General features: G+C 54.1%; 1 protein-coding gene across 1 annotated transcript in view; it reads right to left on the bottom strand.

Annotated features, from left to right (window-relative positions):
- JPH2 (junctophilin 2) overlaps nucleotides 1–19,205 on the bottom strand; it is a 33,383-nt gene that overhangs the window by 11,186 nt on the left and 2,992 nt on the right. The window contains exon 2 of the mRNA XM_049817348.1: nucleotides 13,182–13,965. Coding sequence (XP_049673305.1) covers nucleotides 13,182–13,965 — 784 coding nt within the window. The remainder of the gene's footprint in view (nucleotides 1–13,181; nucleotides 13,966–19,205) is intronic.

Raw genomic sequence — 19,205 nt, 5'->3', positions numbered from 1 at the left:
ATACAGAGATAAAATCCTCCCTTTCAGCCGCTCACCGAGCCAAGCAGAGGCTATCCCGGCCACTCTCCAGCCAGATAATCAGCCAGCTGGCCCCAGCTGGGGCAGCAGCAGGCAGCTCCTGGGAAGCAGACGGATGCTTTCCTAAAGGTGATTTCCAAAAAAGTCTGGAATTGGACTGCATGAAGGGTCTGCTCCCTCCGCTAGTAAGGACAGAGCCAGACTCATGCCGATGTGTTACCAAATGGGTGCAGATGGCTCCCACATGCTCAACTCTCCCCCAGCATCTGGGGCAAATGCAAGGGAACAGCCTGGGGGTGGTGGAGGTGACAAGGCAGTTCCCAGTTACGCTTTTCTCCTGCCGGAGATTACCTTTCCTCCAGAGAAGCTGCTGGATGCTATCTGGCTGCTGTGTGGGGCTTGAGTACTGCAATTCCTGCGGGTAAAGAGATGGCGAGGCCAGGAAGACCCCAACCTGGGTTGCAGAGGCTGCAGTGAGGATGCTGGGGGTGGTGGGGAGCTGAGCTGGCTGGGCTGAGCCATCACTGTGAGCCACCGTGGCCCCAAGGCTACCAAGGCTCTACAGCGAGCCCTCCTGGGCACAGAGGGGCGTGAGGCCAGGGAGGCCACGGGACAGCTCCCGAGCTCCACACATAAAGCTGTGACAGCAAGCTGAGTGGCACGACTTTGGGATCCCCCCCTGCCCCGGGGATGTGAGCTGCACGGCAGCTCTGCCCGGCTGCCTCGCTCTGTGGGACACACTTGACCTCTGCTCCTGTCCCCCTGCTTGCAAAGACATCCAGAGTGTTTGATTTGGGGGACTAAGATCAACACAGCTGCAGCTTCAAATCTGGCAGCTCCGGCACACCATGTTGGCCCTGCCGGCATCCCGGGGAGGCCGTGGCACAAGGCAGAGCACTGCTCTCCCCCAGCCACCAGCCTGGCCCCGGCAGGGATGCTGATGCCCTGCACTGGGTCCCTCTGTCGCTGAGATCATTTATTACAGCTGCAATGAGGTGATAAACATCTGGCTTACGGAGACACAGCATGGTGTTTTAAGTAAATCTCCCCTGGCCGCACATCCCTGCGGCACGAAGGGAAGGCACTGCTGCTCACAGCCCTCCAAAAAGCCACGCTGAGGGTTTAGTAACACAGTGACAAAGCACAGCCTGGAGGAAAGGGCCCAGCCATAACAATAACATCTAACTTGCCTGGAGTATTTTTGAATTTTTTTATTTGTCCACATGGCTGGCAGTGCCTGGGAGCTCAACGCAGAGAAAAACTTGGCCCCAACTGCAAAGCAGGAGACAAATCCCAGCTGCCTTGGGAGAGCCCAGCACACACAACCCACAGCACAAAAGCCTCTCCCAGCCCATAGCCCAGGGTCTGCCGGGCACAGTAGTTAAAAAAAAAAAAGCTCAGGCAGGTTTGAGGGAAGCAGGAAGGTAATCTTCAAACCTTAGACATGAAACTTAATATAAGAGGAAAAACTTCTTCCAAGGTTAAGATCTGCTCAAAAACCAGAAACAGCTTTTGCAAAAAGGAAAATGCTGGCCTTTTATTATATGCATATAAATTTGATACTTTTCACGCAGCGCTTGAATCAGGGCCACACTTTATTATTTACTGCTGGTTGTGCTGTCAGCTCCCAGTGCCTCTGCAGAAAGCAGCCCACACAAAAACCATCAGAGGAGAAAGTCTGGAGATGGAGGGGGTCGGGGTGAAACTGAAACAGAGGCCCATGGATTTTATAGCACCCAGCCGCAGAATTCAAAAGCCCCTTTTCAAGGCAGTGCTGGAAAATGAGCCACGAACATCAAACATGACCAACTGGGGGCAATAAACACAGAGAGGGGACTTTAGAAACCAACGCTGGTGCTCCCTGTCCAACGCGAGACACTACCATCTGGGATGAGTGCTTCCCAGTTTCACCCTGAGCCATCTCCCCAGGCAGCGCTGTTAAAAATAGCTCCAGTGAATTCTTTGCAAGGAGGAGCAGCAGCCCTGTGCCGAGCCGAGGGGAGGTATGTGGGCAATGCCTGCAGCCCCCATCCCAGCCTCCCTGCCGCTGCCTGCCGGCAGCACCGGCTGGGTCACGGTGGCTGCTCCAGGGCTGCCCTGGACAGGGATGCTTCACACCCCAGCTGGATGGGTGGGAGAGGGAGGGTTAAATGCATCTGCTGTTTTATTTGCTCCTCTGGCATGGCTCTAATACTCTAATAGTTTTTTGTACTAGTGCAGGACAGAGCACCACTCCTGTCCTTCCTGGCCGTCTCCCAGAAACACTGCCTGAATCATTCCTCTGACGGCTACTAAAATCCCCTGTGGATACACGAGCCACAGCTGAGCACCGTGCTAACAGGTGAGACCCAAAGCCAAGCCAGCATGCCCATCTCTTTGGACAGTTTATGCAGTTTTGCACATCCACATTGGATTAGACTGTAAATGAGATTGGAATTAGCAGAGAATACTGCAAATACCAGACGGGGCTGGGGCGCCTGCAGGTGCAGCGATGACCTTGGGGCTAGAAATAGAGGAAGAGCTTAGCTCTCTGCCCAAGCTATTGCACATTTGCTTATTAAGGGAAAGACAGACCTGTCCAGCACCATCCTTCCTTCTCTGGGGTCTCCCTCCTCCCACTGATTCAGCAAACCCTGACCAAGGACCAGCTGAACACCTTTTTCTTGCCATTCTTGATGTCATGAGCTGCCAAAAAGGCCATTAAGCAAATATAATTCATCAGTCAGCTCTAGTAAGGGGGACTTCTGCTGAACTCCTCTCTCCTGGAAACTGGGTTTTCCACCCCCAGGCAAATCCCTGCTCCAGCATCCAGCAGAAATCATTTGGCCTTCTGAAGAAACTTAAGTTACAGTTTGTCTTGGCAGGAATGTTTGCAGCACTCAGAAGGGATAGAGGGAAAGCTGCAGAAATGCTTTTGCTGATGACAACATGGTCCCTTCTGGATTCGCATTGCAAAGGGCAAGACACACAGACCTGACCAACACAGACCTGTGTCGGGGGTTGGACTAGATAACCTTTAAAGGTCCCTTCCAACCCAAACCATTCTATGATTCTATGACCCGACCTGGACAGACACTTTCTGGCTTCTCCGTTTTGCACACTGTCTTTGGACTTGTGTCACCTCTATAGTTGGAGCATCCCTTTCTTCCTGCTCAGTCCCAATCCATCTTCTTTGTGCCTCTTCCTCTGCCTCCATGTGCATACAGATACCAGCAAATCTCTGCTACTCTCATTTGCCTGTAACCAGCCCATGGGACTGAATATCCCTTTTCAGACCATTTCTCATGCCACTTTCCCAGCCCACAATCAAACCCATCTGTGTGTCCCACTCCACGGGCGTCCTGTTCTGAGAGCCAGTGGTACTTTTCGCCCTCCTTTTGCTGTTTTTGCTACATCATCCATGTGCACGTACCCACTCAATTTAGACTTTGACATCCCTGGGGTGAATGAGTCTTTGCTGGTTTCTATTATGGACTCTACACCTGCAAGGTGTGATCTAAATTGTGAATTAAGCATACATCAACACAAACTGCCTCCTAAAGGAAACATCGTCACATCACTGTACAAGAAATCCCAAATGAGAAGCCATCCTGACCTTGCAGAGCAGCTCTGCCCTCCAGCCTCTCTTCCCTTGCAGCCAGCTCATGAGATGTCCCAGGCTTTTCACTCATGGTACCAGCACTTACACAGAAGTGGTGGCACTCTGTACCTGCCCAGGCTACTTAGCTGGATAAAGCAGACCTTTTCTCCTTCCTTCCACAGAAAGGGCATGAACAGACCATTCAGCCAGGAGAAAAGCATCCTTTTCTGTGCCGTGCTTCAGGAGCACAGGCCTGGCAGAGCTCCCTGCCACCTAATGAGCTCAGCAAGCATTAGCCTTTATGATTACTTGGTGAATTTTTAAAATACCGAAATGTTATCCTCAGCTCTAAATAGCTCAGAGCCACTTGCATCTTTCACCAAGGGATACTTCCCCTTGGAACAGTTAAAGTGATATTAATCTTACAGCAGACATATCTGCAGCTGTCTTCAATAAGATGACAACCTACGCACCCCGGCCCTGCGTACGGGAGATTTGCTCAATTAATCTCCGCTACCGTGACTGCCCCACAAGCCGAGTGGGAGCGGCTGGGCAGCTAGCCGTCAGGGCTCGGTCGTGGCAGCCCGCATGGGAGCCCATGGGCTGCGACAAGCCGGCAGGACTGGCATAGACCACAGCTGCTGTTTCCCCCGCAGCCCTCGGATGCCAGCCGGCAGCTGCGCGGAGCCGGCTCTAAATGGAGCAGCGCAAGCCAGAGCCTGCCGGCTCAAAGGACTGCCGGCCACCGGTATGGCAGCACGGCCACGGGGACACTGCATTGGCCCCAGACAGGCTGGACGGGCAGCTCCCTGCCCTGCTGGAGCCCATCCTGCCAGCACAGCCAGGCTGGGAGCAGCTCATGAGAGCATCCACAGAGATAGCTTTGGGGAAAAAAAGGGGAGCTTTCCAGCTGCCAGCTGGACTCCCTCCTCCTCCGCCTGGTTTTCAGGTCCGCTCTTCTCTGCACTGCCCTGAGTGCAGATCAAGCGGAGCTCAGAGGGCCAAGTCTCCCAGAGCAGCACAGCCTTGGGACTATGTACAAACGCCACTGATTTGTTCCAACTTCCACCACACCGTTACCAAAGGGGCTCAGCGAATGCTCTGGGGACTCTTATTTAATTACCTACCACTGCAAGATCAAGGCAGAGGGGTTGTCCCACTAGTAAGTGCAGCAAAACATCTATACAGCACATATGCAATCAGGGTCTTCCAGCCTTTCGTCCCCCATGTGTTCCTGCCTCCCTGCACTGAGCGGGCAGGGGCTGCTGCCTGCCCTGCCCAGAAGAATGAATTCCCACTTCCAAGAAAACACCAGGGCTGCAGCAGTCATTTGTTTCGAGGGAGCACAGCCTGACTCAGGAGCAACTGCCCAGCCCCAAGCTTTGCCAAACGGACAGCATCCACAAGCCGAGTGTGTTTTACCCAATTGCCAGCTCTGCCAGTGCTAAAATGGGTCAGAAAGCGTGTGTTTTCTCTCCAAGATTGTTGTTTTTTTCAGCGAAAAGTTTTAGCAACTTCTAACTCGAATGTTTTTTGGATTTCAGCAATGCAAACCAAAAGCGTGAGGAACTGCAGTATCTGTTTTGGGGTTTTTTTTCTCCCCAGTCAAAAAATAAAAACAGGATATTTTTTTTTTTTTTAATGAAAGCAGGCAGATTTCTTAAAATATTGCATTTGGTCAGAAGCCCAATTATTCATCAAATTTAAGGCAGAAGCCTTTTTCTCCCAACCCTCTACATCTCTTGAGTTGACATTCACAGATCTGAGGTCCAGGAGAAACAAGAGAGGGAGCAGGGAGCTGCAAGGGCTGCCAGCCCACTGCCTGGGCTGCAGCACCCACATCCTCTGCACCTGCACCCAAGGCTGCTTCGGGCACCCAGGTGGATGGGACACAGGTCCCTCCTGGCACTCACTGAAGGCTCAGCAGGCCTCACAGGAGCAAAATGACAAAAACTTGGGCTCAAAAAGCCAAAGAGCTCTGGCTCAGCACCAGGCTAAGCTGAAAAAACCGCACCTCCTCCGGGAGGAAGGAGGGTTTCTGTATCTCAACCTTTATATTTAAATTGGACATTTTACTTAAATATTTTTTCTGTTTCAAGATAAGCCTATTTCACATTCCACTGAACTGACGATAACCTCTGAGCAAAGGCTGGCTGAATCAGATGATTTTAAAGCCTGGCTCCCTGCTGGCTGATTTCAAGCATTTTGATGGGAGTCAAAGCCTTCCTGCTCCACGCGGCAGCAGATCAATTGAACAAGAAGCTACCATTTTTCACAGTCGTTTTTGCAGATTAAAGTCACACTTCATTTTTCCCTTTCTGTGTTTGTAAGCTGTTGAGATAAGGATTTCCCACAAGGTCAGAATGAACAGTCCATTAATTCCACTTTCCCTGCCTGACCGGCTATCTGATTCATACCCATACCTGGGGCTGACGTTCTGCCATGCCGACTCTGGTCCTCTTGAGGGGATCCCTGCAAGCCACAGCCCTGCTCGCTTCGACCCCAAAGACCCAGGAAGTCCTGGAGAAAGCAGTTTGCTGCCCAACAGATGCTTTCTCCTTGGAGCTACTGAAAGTGCATGCTCCCTCTTACCCTAATAGGGCATGAAAATGCCTAAGGAAATTCACGCGAGGCTGGAGGAAAACAGATAAAGCCGTGCGCACCCTCCTCTAGAGTCAAAATGCATCAGCATAACAAGCACGGTGGGCCAAAAATGTGTCAGTGCTGGAGCCACAGCCAGCCTGGGCTGGAGATGAGGCCAGTCTGGGAAAGGGATGAAAAAAGGGGTGAAGACATCACGCCATCACTCATTTCACTGCACCAAACCCCTCCAGCCCGCAAAGCCCTGCACACGGTGGGGACACATCATGGGGATCCTGCAGCTGGGGCAGGTGTCTGATCCTGGCGCTGGACCCTAACCCTGGGTCTCGCTGTCCCCATGGCCATGCGGGACAGGAATAGAGAGGGGCTCACCTGAACCCTGCAGCCTGCTCCCTGCCCAGCTCCAGCAGCCAGGACAGCAAGGGTAAGCTAGAAGGAGGGGTGAGCCCAAGGGCCTTTTGGGGTCGGATGAGGGTCAAGCAGCAATTTGAAACAGGCAATACCTCTACAGAGCTGGAGACTGGTGTGCTGGGGCAGCAAAACCACAAAAACCCAGCCCAACCAAGCCCAAACCAGCCCTGCTCAGTCCCGATCACGAGGCTGTAAAGACAAAGCCCTGGCTCTGGGACAGGAGCTGGGTGTCCCCATCTCCAAGATGCGAGTGACACGAAGTGCCTGAGCTCCCAATGCAGGGCATGGGGAGGCTCGTGTGGAAGTATTGCTCCTAACCAAACCATGCGCAGTGACAACACAACACCATGGCACAAGGCAGCCAGGGGCATTCTTGCTCCAAGAGCTTTGAAGTGGTCCTGGCCATGGTGGCACAGGCCAGGCAGGTTTCCCTTCATCATCCCCACGGATGGTTATCCTGGACACTGACCTCAGTTTGTGCTAAGCCATGTGGAGGAGATCACGCCTGCTTGGGAGCTGCAAAGGGAAAAGGTCTTTATTCAGCTGGTTTCATGGGAAGGAGTGAGCACTGCTGGCACTAGTGCTGTACAGAAAGTGGGGGAGTCCCAGCCCCAGGCTTCAGTTGGTTCAGAAATACATGCCAGCGACTGGGTTTCTATTAACCAAGAGTGAATGAAACAAGATTATCCTCTTTATAAACACACTGAGCTCTGTGAGAAATGTCTTTGCTGGGAGAGTAGGACCGAGGAGCGTCCCCTCACTGCTGTGTCCTGGCACCCAGCTATGGCAGGAGCCGCACGGCTGCCCTCGTTTCTCCCTGCCTACATGCACGTTGGCTCTCTCCGAGCCCTGCTTATGGAAGCACCGAGATGCTTATACGCATGAGCTGCACCCCACAGGGAATCGGGGGAGGGGGGGGGATTTTAATGAAGCCAGGGTAGTCCTGTCTCCCCCTCCACCTGCATCCACCTATGTTTTAAGGCCCCTGAGAGGTCAGGCTGCAGCACCTTTGGTGTCTGATCGTACAGCTGCAGAATGCTGCTCCCAACCCCTGTGTCTCTCCCTGGCAGCTCCCGTTCAGAGAGGCAAATCGCAGCCAATAAACCACCCAGGGCCAGGGCAAGCTCTGTCCATCTCCTGCCTGCTGCTGCCTCCTCGTTACACACCCATCCATCACACGGAGGTGTGCCGTCCTGGAGCACAGAGATCATGAAGCTGGGACAGCAGAGGAGGATCAGCTGCTCTCCCGAGCGGGAAGCCCACCTGGCAGGGACTGCCTTGAACCACCACTGCTGCCTGCTCTTGTGGGGTGGCCATGAGCATCCTGCCCTCTGGCCTCAGACCGAAAGGTCTGGGCCCACCCACACCTCTGGCTTTTTAAAAGCCCAAGGAAGCAGAAGGCAAAGGATGTTTTAAAAAATCCTAAAACTCTTTCAGAGCAAACTCCCAAGTCTGAGCACGGGGGTCCAACAGACCTGAAAATCCCAGGCGTGAGCTGGGATTTTCAGGAAAATCCCAGGCCCAATCTGGCCTCAGGGAAGCTGAGCTGCACCACCAGCCCCAGGAAGGCCGAGGCCACCATGGCCACCAGCCCAGCCCAGCTCTGCCCCGAACACACACCATGGCTCACCAAAGAGGTGCATTGGGAAGACATCGCCTTGGTTGCCCACCTTCCCCACCAGCAGCATAAACCCCCCAGAGGGCTGGGGACGAGGGCAGGAGCTTGGCGGGGCAGAGCCGTGCCAAATAAAGCACCTTATCGGTGGAAGCGCGCGGCCGAGCTCCAGCGGCGTGGGCTGCCACAGGCCTCGGCTCTCAGCTGTCGTGCTTGGGCAGCGCTGATAAATCCCTGCTCTGCCTGCCCTTATTTAGTCAGGAGGCTCTGCTGACTCCAGCGATTTCAGGACGTCATTTGCACCACACACCCGCGTTCCCCGAAGAGACGCTCGCTGCCGCCTGGCCACGCAGGCTGGAATCGCTGAGCGCAGGGAGACGGCGGCAGCGCTGCCGGGAATGTGGCCGGGCAGGGGAGGTTAGAAAGTGATACGGGAGCTGTCAAGAACTCTTGTTATTTGAAGGGAGAGCTAAGACGTGCTCCGAAGACATGGGTATGGACGGAAAAACAACTTAAGCTTCAAAACCAGGCAACAGCTCACACTATGAATGATGCCCATGTGCTGCTGCTGGGGAAGCTGCACTGATGCGATTTCTGATGCCAAGCGCTCACCACAGTTCTACAGTGCTTTAATGCAGCCCAGGCTCAGTGTCATGAGTAAACCCTACATTAACAGGAATTAAAGCCCAACATTTCAGAATGCAGTTTAGAAATTCTTACAGGTATGTAGCCAAGCAGCTGTATTGCAGGACCTCTATAGATATTACATTACAACCAAAAATAAATTAAAAATGTATTCATTTTTAGTTGTACTCTGCAGGCATAAAAAACTCCAGCTGCACAGGGGCTTCGGGGCCAGCATCTGAAGACAAACAGGTGAAGCACAGCAGAAATTACTGCCCCTTGTCCCTTGCTTTCCTATTGATCCAGTGACATCTGGCAGATATATCTGAGGTTTTGCTAACAGGACATATGCCTGTCAAACGATCTCGGAGTGTGGCCAGACCTGTGCCTTGCAGAACACACGGCCAAGTCCCTCCATTGATTTCGGTCCAAGTTACTGGGAAGCACAACCCTATGCAGAGGCAGACCATGACAGTTGTTGCAGTGGGATGGAGGTGGGATTTGCAGTATTTACGCTCATTTTGTCCCCCAGAACCACCAGTGAGAAAGAAGTGCCCTGTATGAGCTGCCCGGCTACTGAACGCACAGCTTTCAAAAAAACCAAAGGTTCCCCCTGCAACCCATCTTGCACTTCCTCTTGCTTTTTATTTTATTTTAATCTATTCTGAAGAGATGAAAGCTGACCACTTCCACGCTCCTTCTCCCTGCTTTCAGTAGGGCCATCCTCCCCACGTGACAGGCAAGCACATACTGCACAGGGAGCATCCCTGGGTGCTGCTGCTCCCCAAGCACCCAGGGGTGCAGAGCACCCTGTTTGGCACCAAACCACTCGCCCAGAAAACTCCAGGGCAGCTGTTACACACCTCAGACTGGCTTTTAACTGGCTCGCTCATGGCTTGGTGGTGGCTGTCCCCTCCTCGCTGGGGCTGGTGGAGGACAGACCTTCTAGCTAGTCCTCAAGCCATCTTGTCTACTTAAGCACTGGGGAGATGATGTCCCAGCTGCGATCCCAGGACCTCACTGCCTTTCCCACCCACCCCAATATTTTTTCAAAGAAGCCCCCAGATGGGACAGACGATGGGAAAGGGGGAGGCTGCAGGGACACGGTAGGTGCCTTCACCTGAAACCATGAGAACAGTCACATTCCAGCTCTGACAGGAATCCCTTGGGATCACAGCAAGGCAAGTCCGAGGGCGCCAGCAGTCCAGGGCATGGCTAACAGACATCATATGGTGCATGTTAAACCCCATGTCCACCCATGGTTACCCTTAGGCAGGAGTAAAGCCATCTCCACTAGCTGCTGCAGAGCCTGGGCTTCAGGACAACTTCTCCCGAGTGATGCAGTCTGCGTGAGGATTCATCATACTTTAACTTCCATTAGCTTCACCCTCTTAGCTGATCCCCAACGCTGTCAGTAGATGTGCCCAGGGTTTCTGCCCGACGTCTGAGCAGTACTGAGGGGCTTTGCCTAGGGTGAGGGGGCAGCTGGCGGAGTGGAGATGGGCTGTTCAGGACAGCGTGGCCCCATGCCAAATGATTTTCACTAAAATAATGAAAAAAGAATTTTTAAAAAAAAAAAAAATCGCCCTTCCCTCAGCTGACAGCGAGGTGATGCCAGCTCTATCCTGAGCCTCTTGCACAACAGAGAAAGCAGCTGGATTGCCGACCCAGGAGGATTCAGGAGGGAGCCAAGGAGGCCAGGGCAGTGCTGCTTGGGCAAGACAGGCAGTGGGGCAGGCAATAGCTGGCACTGCCCATGGCGCTGGCTGGAATGTCCAAACCAAGCGGGCACGTGGGGCAGGAACTGCAAAGCAGCCTGGTGCCTCGGACACCCTCAGAGCAGAGTGTGGATCAAGGAAGGTTTGCTGACAGCAGCTGACCATCATCCCCCTGACCATCACAGCTCTCCCACCCGTCTCCGCAGGGCGGATCACAGGCAGGGCGCCCATCAGTGCTGCCGGTAGCCGCCTGCCTGCGCACCACCAGAGCTCCGGCACGTGCCTGGGATTCCTGTGGTGCAACCGGCTGAGGCAGCTTCCAGGCGTGGGCTTGTTTTCCTCAGGATTTCCATCCCTAAAGAGCCTTTTATGGTGCAAAAGGGTGAAATCTGGTCCTCCTGACATTTCAACCCCAGACAACAGAAGGCTGAATGTTACAGTAGGTTAGGTCTGCAAGGGGCTCCCCTGAGTGCCAGAAGCAAATGAAACTCAAACGTCCATATACAACAGCACAGGTATGTGGAGGTAGTTGGGCATCTGTGCAGCCCGGTTGCTGTGTCCTGCTAATTAGTTCCTAGCAATAATCTTACATATAGATATGTCACATCTTCCCCCCCCAAAAAGATTCGTGTAGACTCGAATACATTTCTTTGGTAAGGTATACGCTGCCATACGAGGAGAAATATAAATGCTCCATCTAGGAAATTCCACCTCGCAGTTATGAGCTTGGGCAGTGCTAATGATAGTACAGCCCTTTTGTAAACCTTAATAATCGATTTTCACAATCTGTCTGCAATTACTCTCTGTCCTGGGTGTGGAAACTGAGGCAAGGTTCAAGGCCAAAGAAAAAGTCAGTGGGAGAGCTGGCGTTTAACCTAAGGACCCTCTTGAGACAAAATTATCTATATTTACTCTCGACCCCAAAGCTGAGCTGAAAAGAGGAGGGAGGAGAGCAGCAGTCAGATTTTCAAAAGGCAGCAGGTAGAGAGAGTGGCTCTGCCCAGAGCAACATACGCCAGGAATAAACACTGATGGAAGTGGTGAATTACAGTTTACAAGACGGAGGAGCCTGAATTCTCCTTCTTGCAGCAGGTCCAGCTCAGCTGCAGGCAGTGCGGCAGGCACGGGATCAGGGGCATGGTACTGCTGGGGAAAGTGGCGTTCTCTTCCCCTGCTGCAACAGCCGCACTATTGCAGGGTCTGCTAGGGGAGGACTCCCTGGAGGAAAGCGGCTTTAATGTCTTATTTCCTCCAGCTCCAAGGTTTCCTTAATAGGAAATTATTCCCCAGCTGTGCTGGGGAGGGATGCAGTCCCCCGTCAGGGCAGCAGGCGCATTCCAGCCCCTGATGGAAAACACTGCAGAGCCGCTTTTGATCCAAAGTGTAAATAGTGTATAATAAAAAGAGGCTTGTGTAAACCAGCTGAGCTCTTGGGGAGCAGCTTTTGCAGCTCCAGCCTCCTTATTTACGGGCGCGTAGCACTGTGGCCACACACTTCTCCTGGGCACGGCAAAGGTGGTGTCGGGCTAAGCCTGCCCTGCTGGGAGGCTCCAGCAAGCCCCATGCTGCCCCAGCCTGTTATTTTTATCCTAGCTGGCCCTGAGTGGCGTTTCACTTGCAATCCTGCCGGTTTCTCTCTGCTGGTCTCTGAGGCAATTGGGTTTTGATAAAAACCCAATCATGTTCCCCGCAAAACTCTGGAGTAGAAATGGCTGCCAGGAGAGTAAAGCCGGGATTTCTTAGAGGGGACGGATGGGGTTTGGGAACAGGCGCTGTCCCCACTGCCATTATTTCCCATTTCTGCTTGACAATGAAGTAACTGATAATTAAACAGCACTAAGAAGGAGCAAGGGAGGACGGCCCAGAGTTGCGGCCACTGCCCAGCAGCTGAGCAAAGCCCGCGTGGGGCGAGGTTTTGATGGAAAGGCAAGGTGAAACCTCGAGGTCTGTCACAACCACGTTTTCCTGAGGAAGAGAGGAGGAGCAAAGGCTCTGCCCCTGCCTGACAATCTCTGGTGTCTGCCAGGCTGGCTCCGAGACTGGCAGGAATGCTGTGGGAGGAGGAACGTGCTGCCGGCGCAGCTCGGACACAGGCAGGGATGCAAGCAGGGGAAGGAGGTTTTCTCCTGCCCTTCCCAGGCAGACACTAGAGCCGCTCTTTCATCTCCTCCGTCCTCCAACCCAGGAGGGATGACGGAGCAATTAGCACTTTCCTTTCCCACTAGTTTCTAACACAGCTAATTCTGGTCAGAGTCTACCTGTCTGGTCCCAACATACCAGGCAGCGTAGGGGAAACGTGGTGCCCAGCGGTGCCTGCATGTCTGTCAGTGCAAGGGACACCGGTGCAAGAGACTGCCACGTGCTCGCAGCAGCCCCTCACGCGCCCCTGCGGCATGCATCCCCAGGCACGCTGCCACTCACTCGCTGCCGGCTGCTGCAGCCCTCTTCCCACCCCTGGGGTCTGGCCAGGACAAACTGGGGGGCCAAAAGGGGTCAAACCCGGCTGAGCCCTCCCTGCTTCCTCCTTTCCCAGCATCCTAAAGCATCGCGGGCTGTGGGATGGGGCTGTGTGCTGCGGGATCAGGACCTGCGCATTGGAGCCCCAAACACCTACCTGGACGCCGCAATCTCCGACTTCTGCCGGGCGATGGCTGCAGCCCTCTGAGCCCCCTCCACGCTCCTGTCCACCTTCTGCCGGATCTTGGCGCTCTTGAGGGGTATCACACGCTTCTTCATGCCCTTGACGAGGACGTTGTGGCGGTACTTGCCCTCCTCCTTCTTGCCGTCAGGCAGCGTGGTGCAGCCATAGCCATGCCGCAGGTTGTCCAGCCACTCGCCCTCATACTTCAGCCCGCTGGAGCGCTCGCTGACGCCGAAGCCGGCGCGCTTGTCGTTCTTCCACTCGCCCATGTAGGTCTCCGTGGTGGTGGCGTCGATGTCGGACTCGAAGGGGGGGTACTCCTCGCCTTCGGCGCCCTCACCCAGGCTGACAGTGGAGGTGGCATCGCTGGCGGCCGAGCTGATCCCGCTCTCGCTCTTGAGGAAGCTGACGCGGCTCTTCTGGCTGGCCAGGGACGACTTGGACTCAGACTTCTTCAGCTTCCCCAGCAAGGAGCCCCTGCGGAAGAGCCCCCCCTTCTTCGGCTTGCCGGCCTCTGCCTCCGCGTAGAGGCTGAGGGCAAAGCCCCCGCGGGTGATGGTGGGCGAGAGGGGCAGGCTCTCGGGGTTGGCGGCGGGGGAGTCCTGCTGGGGCAGGGTGCCGTTGCTGTGCTCGCTCCGCAGGGAGGAGAGGGAGGTGCGCAGCGGGGAGCGGACCACGGAGGCCATGCCGTAGGGCACGCTCTGCCGCACGCCGTAGCCGTGCCGCATGCCGTTGGTGAACTGGCCCTGATACGTGCCTGCGGGAGAGAAGAGGGATGGGGTGAAAAGGTAGCTCGCTCCTGGGTGGGCCAGCAAAGGAAGGTGGGCTGCAGGGTAGCGCTGCCCTAGAGCAGATGTACCCACCTTCCCTTGGAGAGGAGCCCCAACTCTGCTAATGCTCACCCACATGCAAAAGCAGCAGTCCCCAGGGAGTGGAGGGCAGAGGACGCAAGCCTGAGAGCCGCTGCTGGCAGGTGACAGCTCACTGGAGAGGGACTGGGATGCCAGGGGACACTGGTGCAAACCCAAAGCCACTTAACGAACAGAGTCTGGGTTTGCATCCAGAGCAGGCAGTGGGAGGCAGCCCCGTGGGGCTGGAGTTTGGGCTGTGCCAAGAGGGTGGCAGCAGCCCCAGCAGACACGCGAGCTGCGGTGGCACAGCTCTTCTTGGCTCAGTGACAGTCCCTTTCAGCCTGTTCTGCAGTTTATCACTTGCAGGCTGCCCGGACCAGCTCTAGACCCCCGAGTCAGGCACCTGGCCATAGGACAGGCTGCCCCGGTACCTGCAGCAGCATCTGCTTGGCCCTGACATACAGCTTTTCTGTGGTCCCAAGACCAAGGCTTGTGCCACGCTGTGCAAAGCAAGAGATGGGTGAAAAAGGAAGAAGGGTGAAGCACCTCTGTGCAGGGTTCCTCCAGCTCTGCCCCAAAAACCACTGCTCTACTATGCTACTCCAAACCCAGCTCAAGAGGGCACATGGTGTCATATGATGGGGGGGACACAGAGAGGATTGTTTTTGCCATGGCAGGGCTGCACCCGGGGTACGAGACCCTGCTAAGAGCCAGCAGGACCTTGGCAGAGACACCTTGAAGGACTGAGAAAAGCACAATGCTCCTCTCCAGGTCTGCAGGTTTGCAGGCTCCAGAAGAGCGAACTGGAGACCACCGCTCTGATTTTTCTCACGAGGATGTCAAGAGGCTTAAATTAGTAGCATCGAAGCCCCCTGCAAGAAGAGCTCCTAGGAAGGGCAGGAGGGCTGGCAGGGCAGCCTTTGCCTACAGCACCCACACTCACAGGCCAGCACAGCAGGCTGCGAGGGTCAGCGCATCCCCGCTGAGCCCTGTGGAATGGGACAGGATGGGACGAGCTCCCCAGCCCGGCTCTCCTCAGTCTGTAGATGTGGTTGCCTCAGAAACCAGCAAACCACGCAAAACAAAAGCAGCATTCAGCTCTGCTCCTGGCATTACAGGACCTGGAATGGGCCACCTCGCCCCAGATCAGCACCCTGCAGGGCAGAGGCTGCCAGCAGCTCCCCATCGCGGGGCACGGCTAGAGGGTGCTGGGGAAGCACAGACACCCTTGGAAAGGCCACCCCACTCCTTCACTCTCCCAGGCGCTGCTTCATGCAAGCGAAGGGTCAGCTGTTCTGGGGGCATTTTCACAGGCATCTCTCCTAAACGTGGTTTTCATTAAGCAGTGACCTACCAGGAGGCACCAAATTTGGGGAGAGCAAGCACTCCCAGGGTCCCGGGGAGACTCAGCAGGGCCAGGCTAAGACCGAAGGGGGTGACCTATCTTCAAGGCATTCATCTCCCCCCTCGGACGCTGTTACTGAGACCAGGGATGACCCTGCTCCCCAGGGAGCAAATCCAGTTCCTTCTTTGGTGATTGTGGGAGTGCATATTTTACAGTCTCCCAGGCCACTTCTGCAGCATAATCTCTCCTCCCAAGCTTCAGGTTTCGTTGAAATCCTCTTTGGACCTGCCTGTGGGGTGTTAACTTACAGCGCTGGGGGCCAGGAAAGACAAGAAGTGCCCGAGCGGGCAGCAGCTGCTGCCCCAGGGTGAGCCGCCCCCCGCCAGCTCCTGCCCACCCTGCGGCACACAGGACTTCGGGCTCCCTGCAACAGTTGGCCTTCCCTACTAAAAAAAGTAAGGGTTCAGGTAGTACAGAGCATCTGCGGGCTGTGGCCAGGCATGGGGAGCAGCCTGCCAGAACAAGGGGCCATTGCCCAGTTTCTCGGCAGAGCCTGAAGATCTGTTAGGAAAAATAAGATGGACAGCGTGGGTTAGGGGTCTGGGCACGAGCTGGGAGCCAAGGACCATTGTTGGAGATGTCCAGATATCTGAGTGTGTTCCTCACTGTGCTCCCAAATCCCTCTCTGTAAAATGGTGACGAGTCTTCCTAGCACAAAATGAAGTTATGGAGACCCCGTAGTGCCCCCACATCCCTCCCCACTGAGAGCCAGTGAAGTCGGTGCTCCATCCCCACCTGCCCAGCCAGCGAGCAGGGCTGACACACGATCGGGGTGACACTGGAGACCTCCTCCTAGGACAGGACAACCTCGGACATAACAGGCTACAGCTGATAGAGCCGCCATGTTAACCCCCTGGAAGAGGAACTCTGGAAACCTCTCACAGGTTTAGGGGGCTTAGCTGCTCCTCGGGGGCCAGGTGAGAGCAGCCGCTGCCCTCCAGCAAGTCCCCAAGCCCCTCTATCCCCCCAGGCAGCACCAGGCCACCTGGATGGGAAAAGCCACATGGCACAGCGGATCTTCAGGGAGCGGAGACCGGGGTGCCACATCCTGGGGGCACACATGCCTACCCTCAACATGAGGTTTCACACCAGCTCTTCAGGCTAGTCCCAGTTGCCCAATTTCAGCCTGCATGGCACAAGCAACGTCATCCCTCTGGCACGTGGTGTGACCAAACCTGCCAACCCCACCTGGCTTAACAGAGGGCACCGACACACCATGCTGACCGCGGCTGCTCGACCAAGGCAGGGGTGAGCAGGCAGTGCCGTATCGCCGTCGTGCTGCAATTCAGTGCTGGGCTGAGGCTTCATGCCAGGACAGAGCCATAAACCACCTCTGGAGCAGAGCCAGAGGCTGCTGAGAGCAGCTGGAGGCACCGGCGGCCGTGCGTCGGGCCACGCAAGGCTTGAGTGGAGCCAAGCCCTGGCTCACCAACACGTCCCAATGCAGCTGGTTCAAGAGAGAATGGGGTTGTGCAAACCCTCTCTGCACCGCACGCGGTCAGCAGGGCTGCATGTCCCTGAGCCACTGCTACTCCCTGAATATCAAAGCAGCCTCGGCAAGGGGCGACAGGCAGCACACAAAGCCGCCAGCCAGGCAGCCATGCACTCACATGCATCTGAAGTTCTGTAAAGAATAATTTACAAAGCAGTGGATGTGAAAAAAATATTAAAAAAATAATCTCTATTTAGGATGCAAATGGGACAGAGCCCTGCTTCCCTGCCTTCCCAGCCCTGCCTGATTCACCAGGACGGTGGGACAGAGCCACCTAACCCCATCAGGGTGCAATTACTGGGGGCAGGACCTCAATAATTCTTTATTGCCTGCATTTTTTCTTGTCGTAATGACAAAAACCACTGGTTTCTCTGTGACCCCCAGGTACGTGGTTCACCACCTCAGCCCGTCCCTGACCAAAGCAGGTGGGTGGCCCTACCTGGGTGTCTTCATAGGATGGGAAGAATTAAATTGTGGGATTGATGAAAACAGTATCCCTGCAGCCTTCACCTCCAAACACACCGACAGGGTGGTAGCACCCTCCATTTCACCCTGGCAGCGGGACAGGACGGTGCCTGGCTGCATCAAAGGTGAAAGCTTCAGCTCCTGGTGCACACCCAGCCCGGCAACGAGAACCTGCTGTCAGCAGTGTCACATCTCCCCTTCCCAGCCTGCCTCGAAGCTCTAGTATAATTAGCGATGAATGTAAATAATACAACCAACCAGGTAAATAATGCAAACAAATCGTATCACTGCCCTATGATCCTCTGCTGTTACCCAAATACTGTGATGACAGACGCGTTAGAAGAACTCGGTGTAAAAGGCCAGTGACATTCAATCAACGCACAGCACCATGTGCAAGACAGGCGAGCGAAAACCTAGTGCTTGTTTTTGGTGCCAACAGTACTATCTGATGGGTTCTATTGGAAAAGAAAGGCAGAAAAAAAACCCAGAGAGGGGTAAAAAAATTCACAGCATTAATTCATCGGTCAAATTCAGCCATGCAGGAGCTTTGCTACAGAGGCAGCAGACACAAGTCAGCACCTTCTCTGCTCACCCAGAGCCCGTTCCTGCTTCCCTGGCTGCAGTCCCATGGATGCTGCTCCTTCTGTCCCAGCCTAGGCCCCTTCCCACAATGCCTTCCCTGCCCTGGGCACCCAAGGAGTTGGTGCTGCTCCATATCACCCCATTTCATCTCACCTGGTAAAGCACACTTCCCCTTTCTTGTGGTCTCGTGATTGCTGAATGGTCTAATTGTTTCTGCACAAAGTTAAGTGACACCACTGTTTTCTCTTAGCACTGAGACCAAATTTCAGCGTCAAAAATAAGTTGGTTTTAGCCTGCTTCAATTGCAGCTGAGTTCCCGCCGCCATAGATATATATAAAACTAGTATTTGTATAGCAAAGCCTAGCTTTGGGCCCAGATCCTGTGTGTGCGGTACAATTCTGCATTAGCAGCGAGATTTTTTTCTGCAGTGAGACTTGACTGAGTCAAACACTCAGACTCAAAAGCACAAAAGTAACCAAAAAATGAGGCCTTTCTTAGAGCAGAGACAAAACCTACAGGTGGAAGCCAAATGACTAAGTGTTTACTCATAGATTAGGTTGCAAAATGATGACTTCTTTCATGCTGTGCCTTCCACAACCCCAATCACCACCCGCTTTAGCTAGCGCATCCTGCCCCTGTAAAGGGCTCCGAGCTCTTTGCTGGTGACGGCAGCAGACACGCATGTATATTCATAGCTTGGATACCCAAGGAAATATATCATAATCATAATGTTACTGTCTCTGCCTGGCCACACCAGGAGCTCTGAACCCCTTGGCTGATTTCAATCAACGTTAGAGAAGGCAAGTCGTTTAAGCCACCAGTCACCTGTAGTTTTCACAAAAATGGGCACTTGGTAGCTGAGAGAAAAAGCAAACAACCCATGCAGTGCCTAGGCTAAACCATACCATAAGTCCACTTCTTAATAGACACCAAAAATCTACATATGATTTCCAAAAGCTTCACTGCAGATTTGGACCTTATTTAGCCACCAGCCTTGGCCAGCCACAATATAAAATACAAGGTTGTTTGTGATTTGTAAGTGTATTTAAAAGTCTTTATGTGTGTGTGTGTGTATATATATATTAAAATATATATATAAAAAGTTAATTTAAAGTCTAATTTAAAACATTAGAATCAGCTACATCTCCCTGAAACCTGCAGGCAGCTCAACCATGACCTAAAGCTTCTAACGACCTGGCAA

Source organism: Accipiter gentilis, chromosome 14 (genome assembly GCF_929443795.1).
Source record: "Accipiter gentilis chromosome 14, bAccGen1.1, whole genome shotgun sequence".
Lineage (NCBI taxonomy): Eukaryota > Metazoa > Chordata > Aves > Accipitriformes > Accipitridae > Astur > Astur gentilis.
Note: the sequence above shows the minus strand (reverse complement) of the source record. Positions and strands in the feature narration are given on the sequence as shown.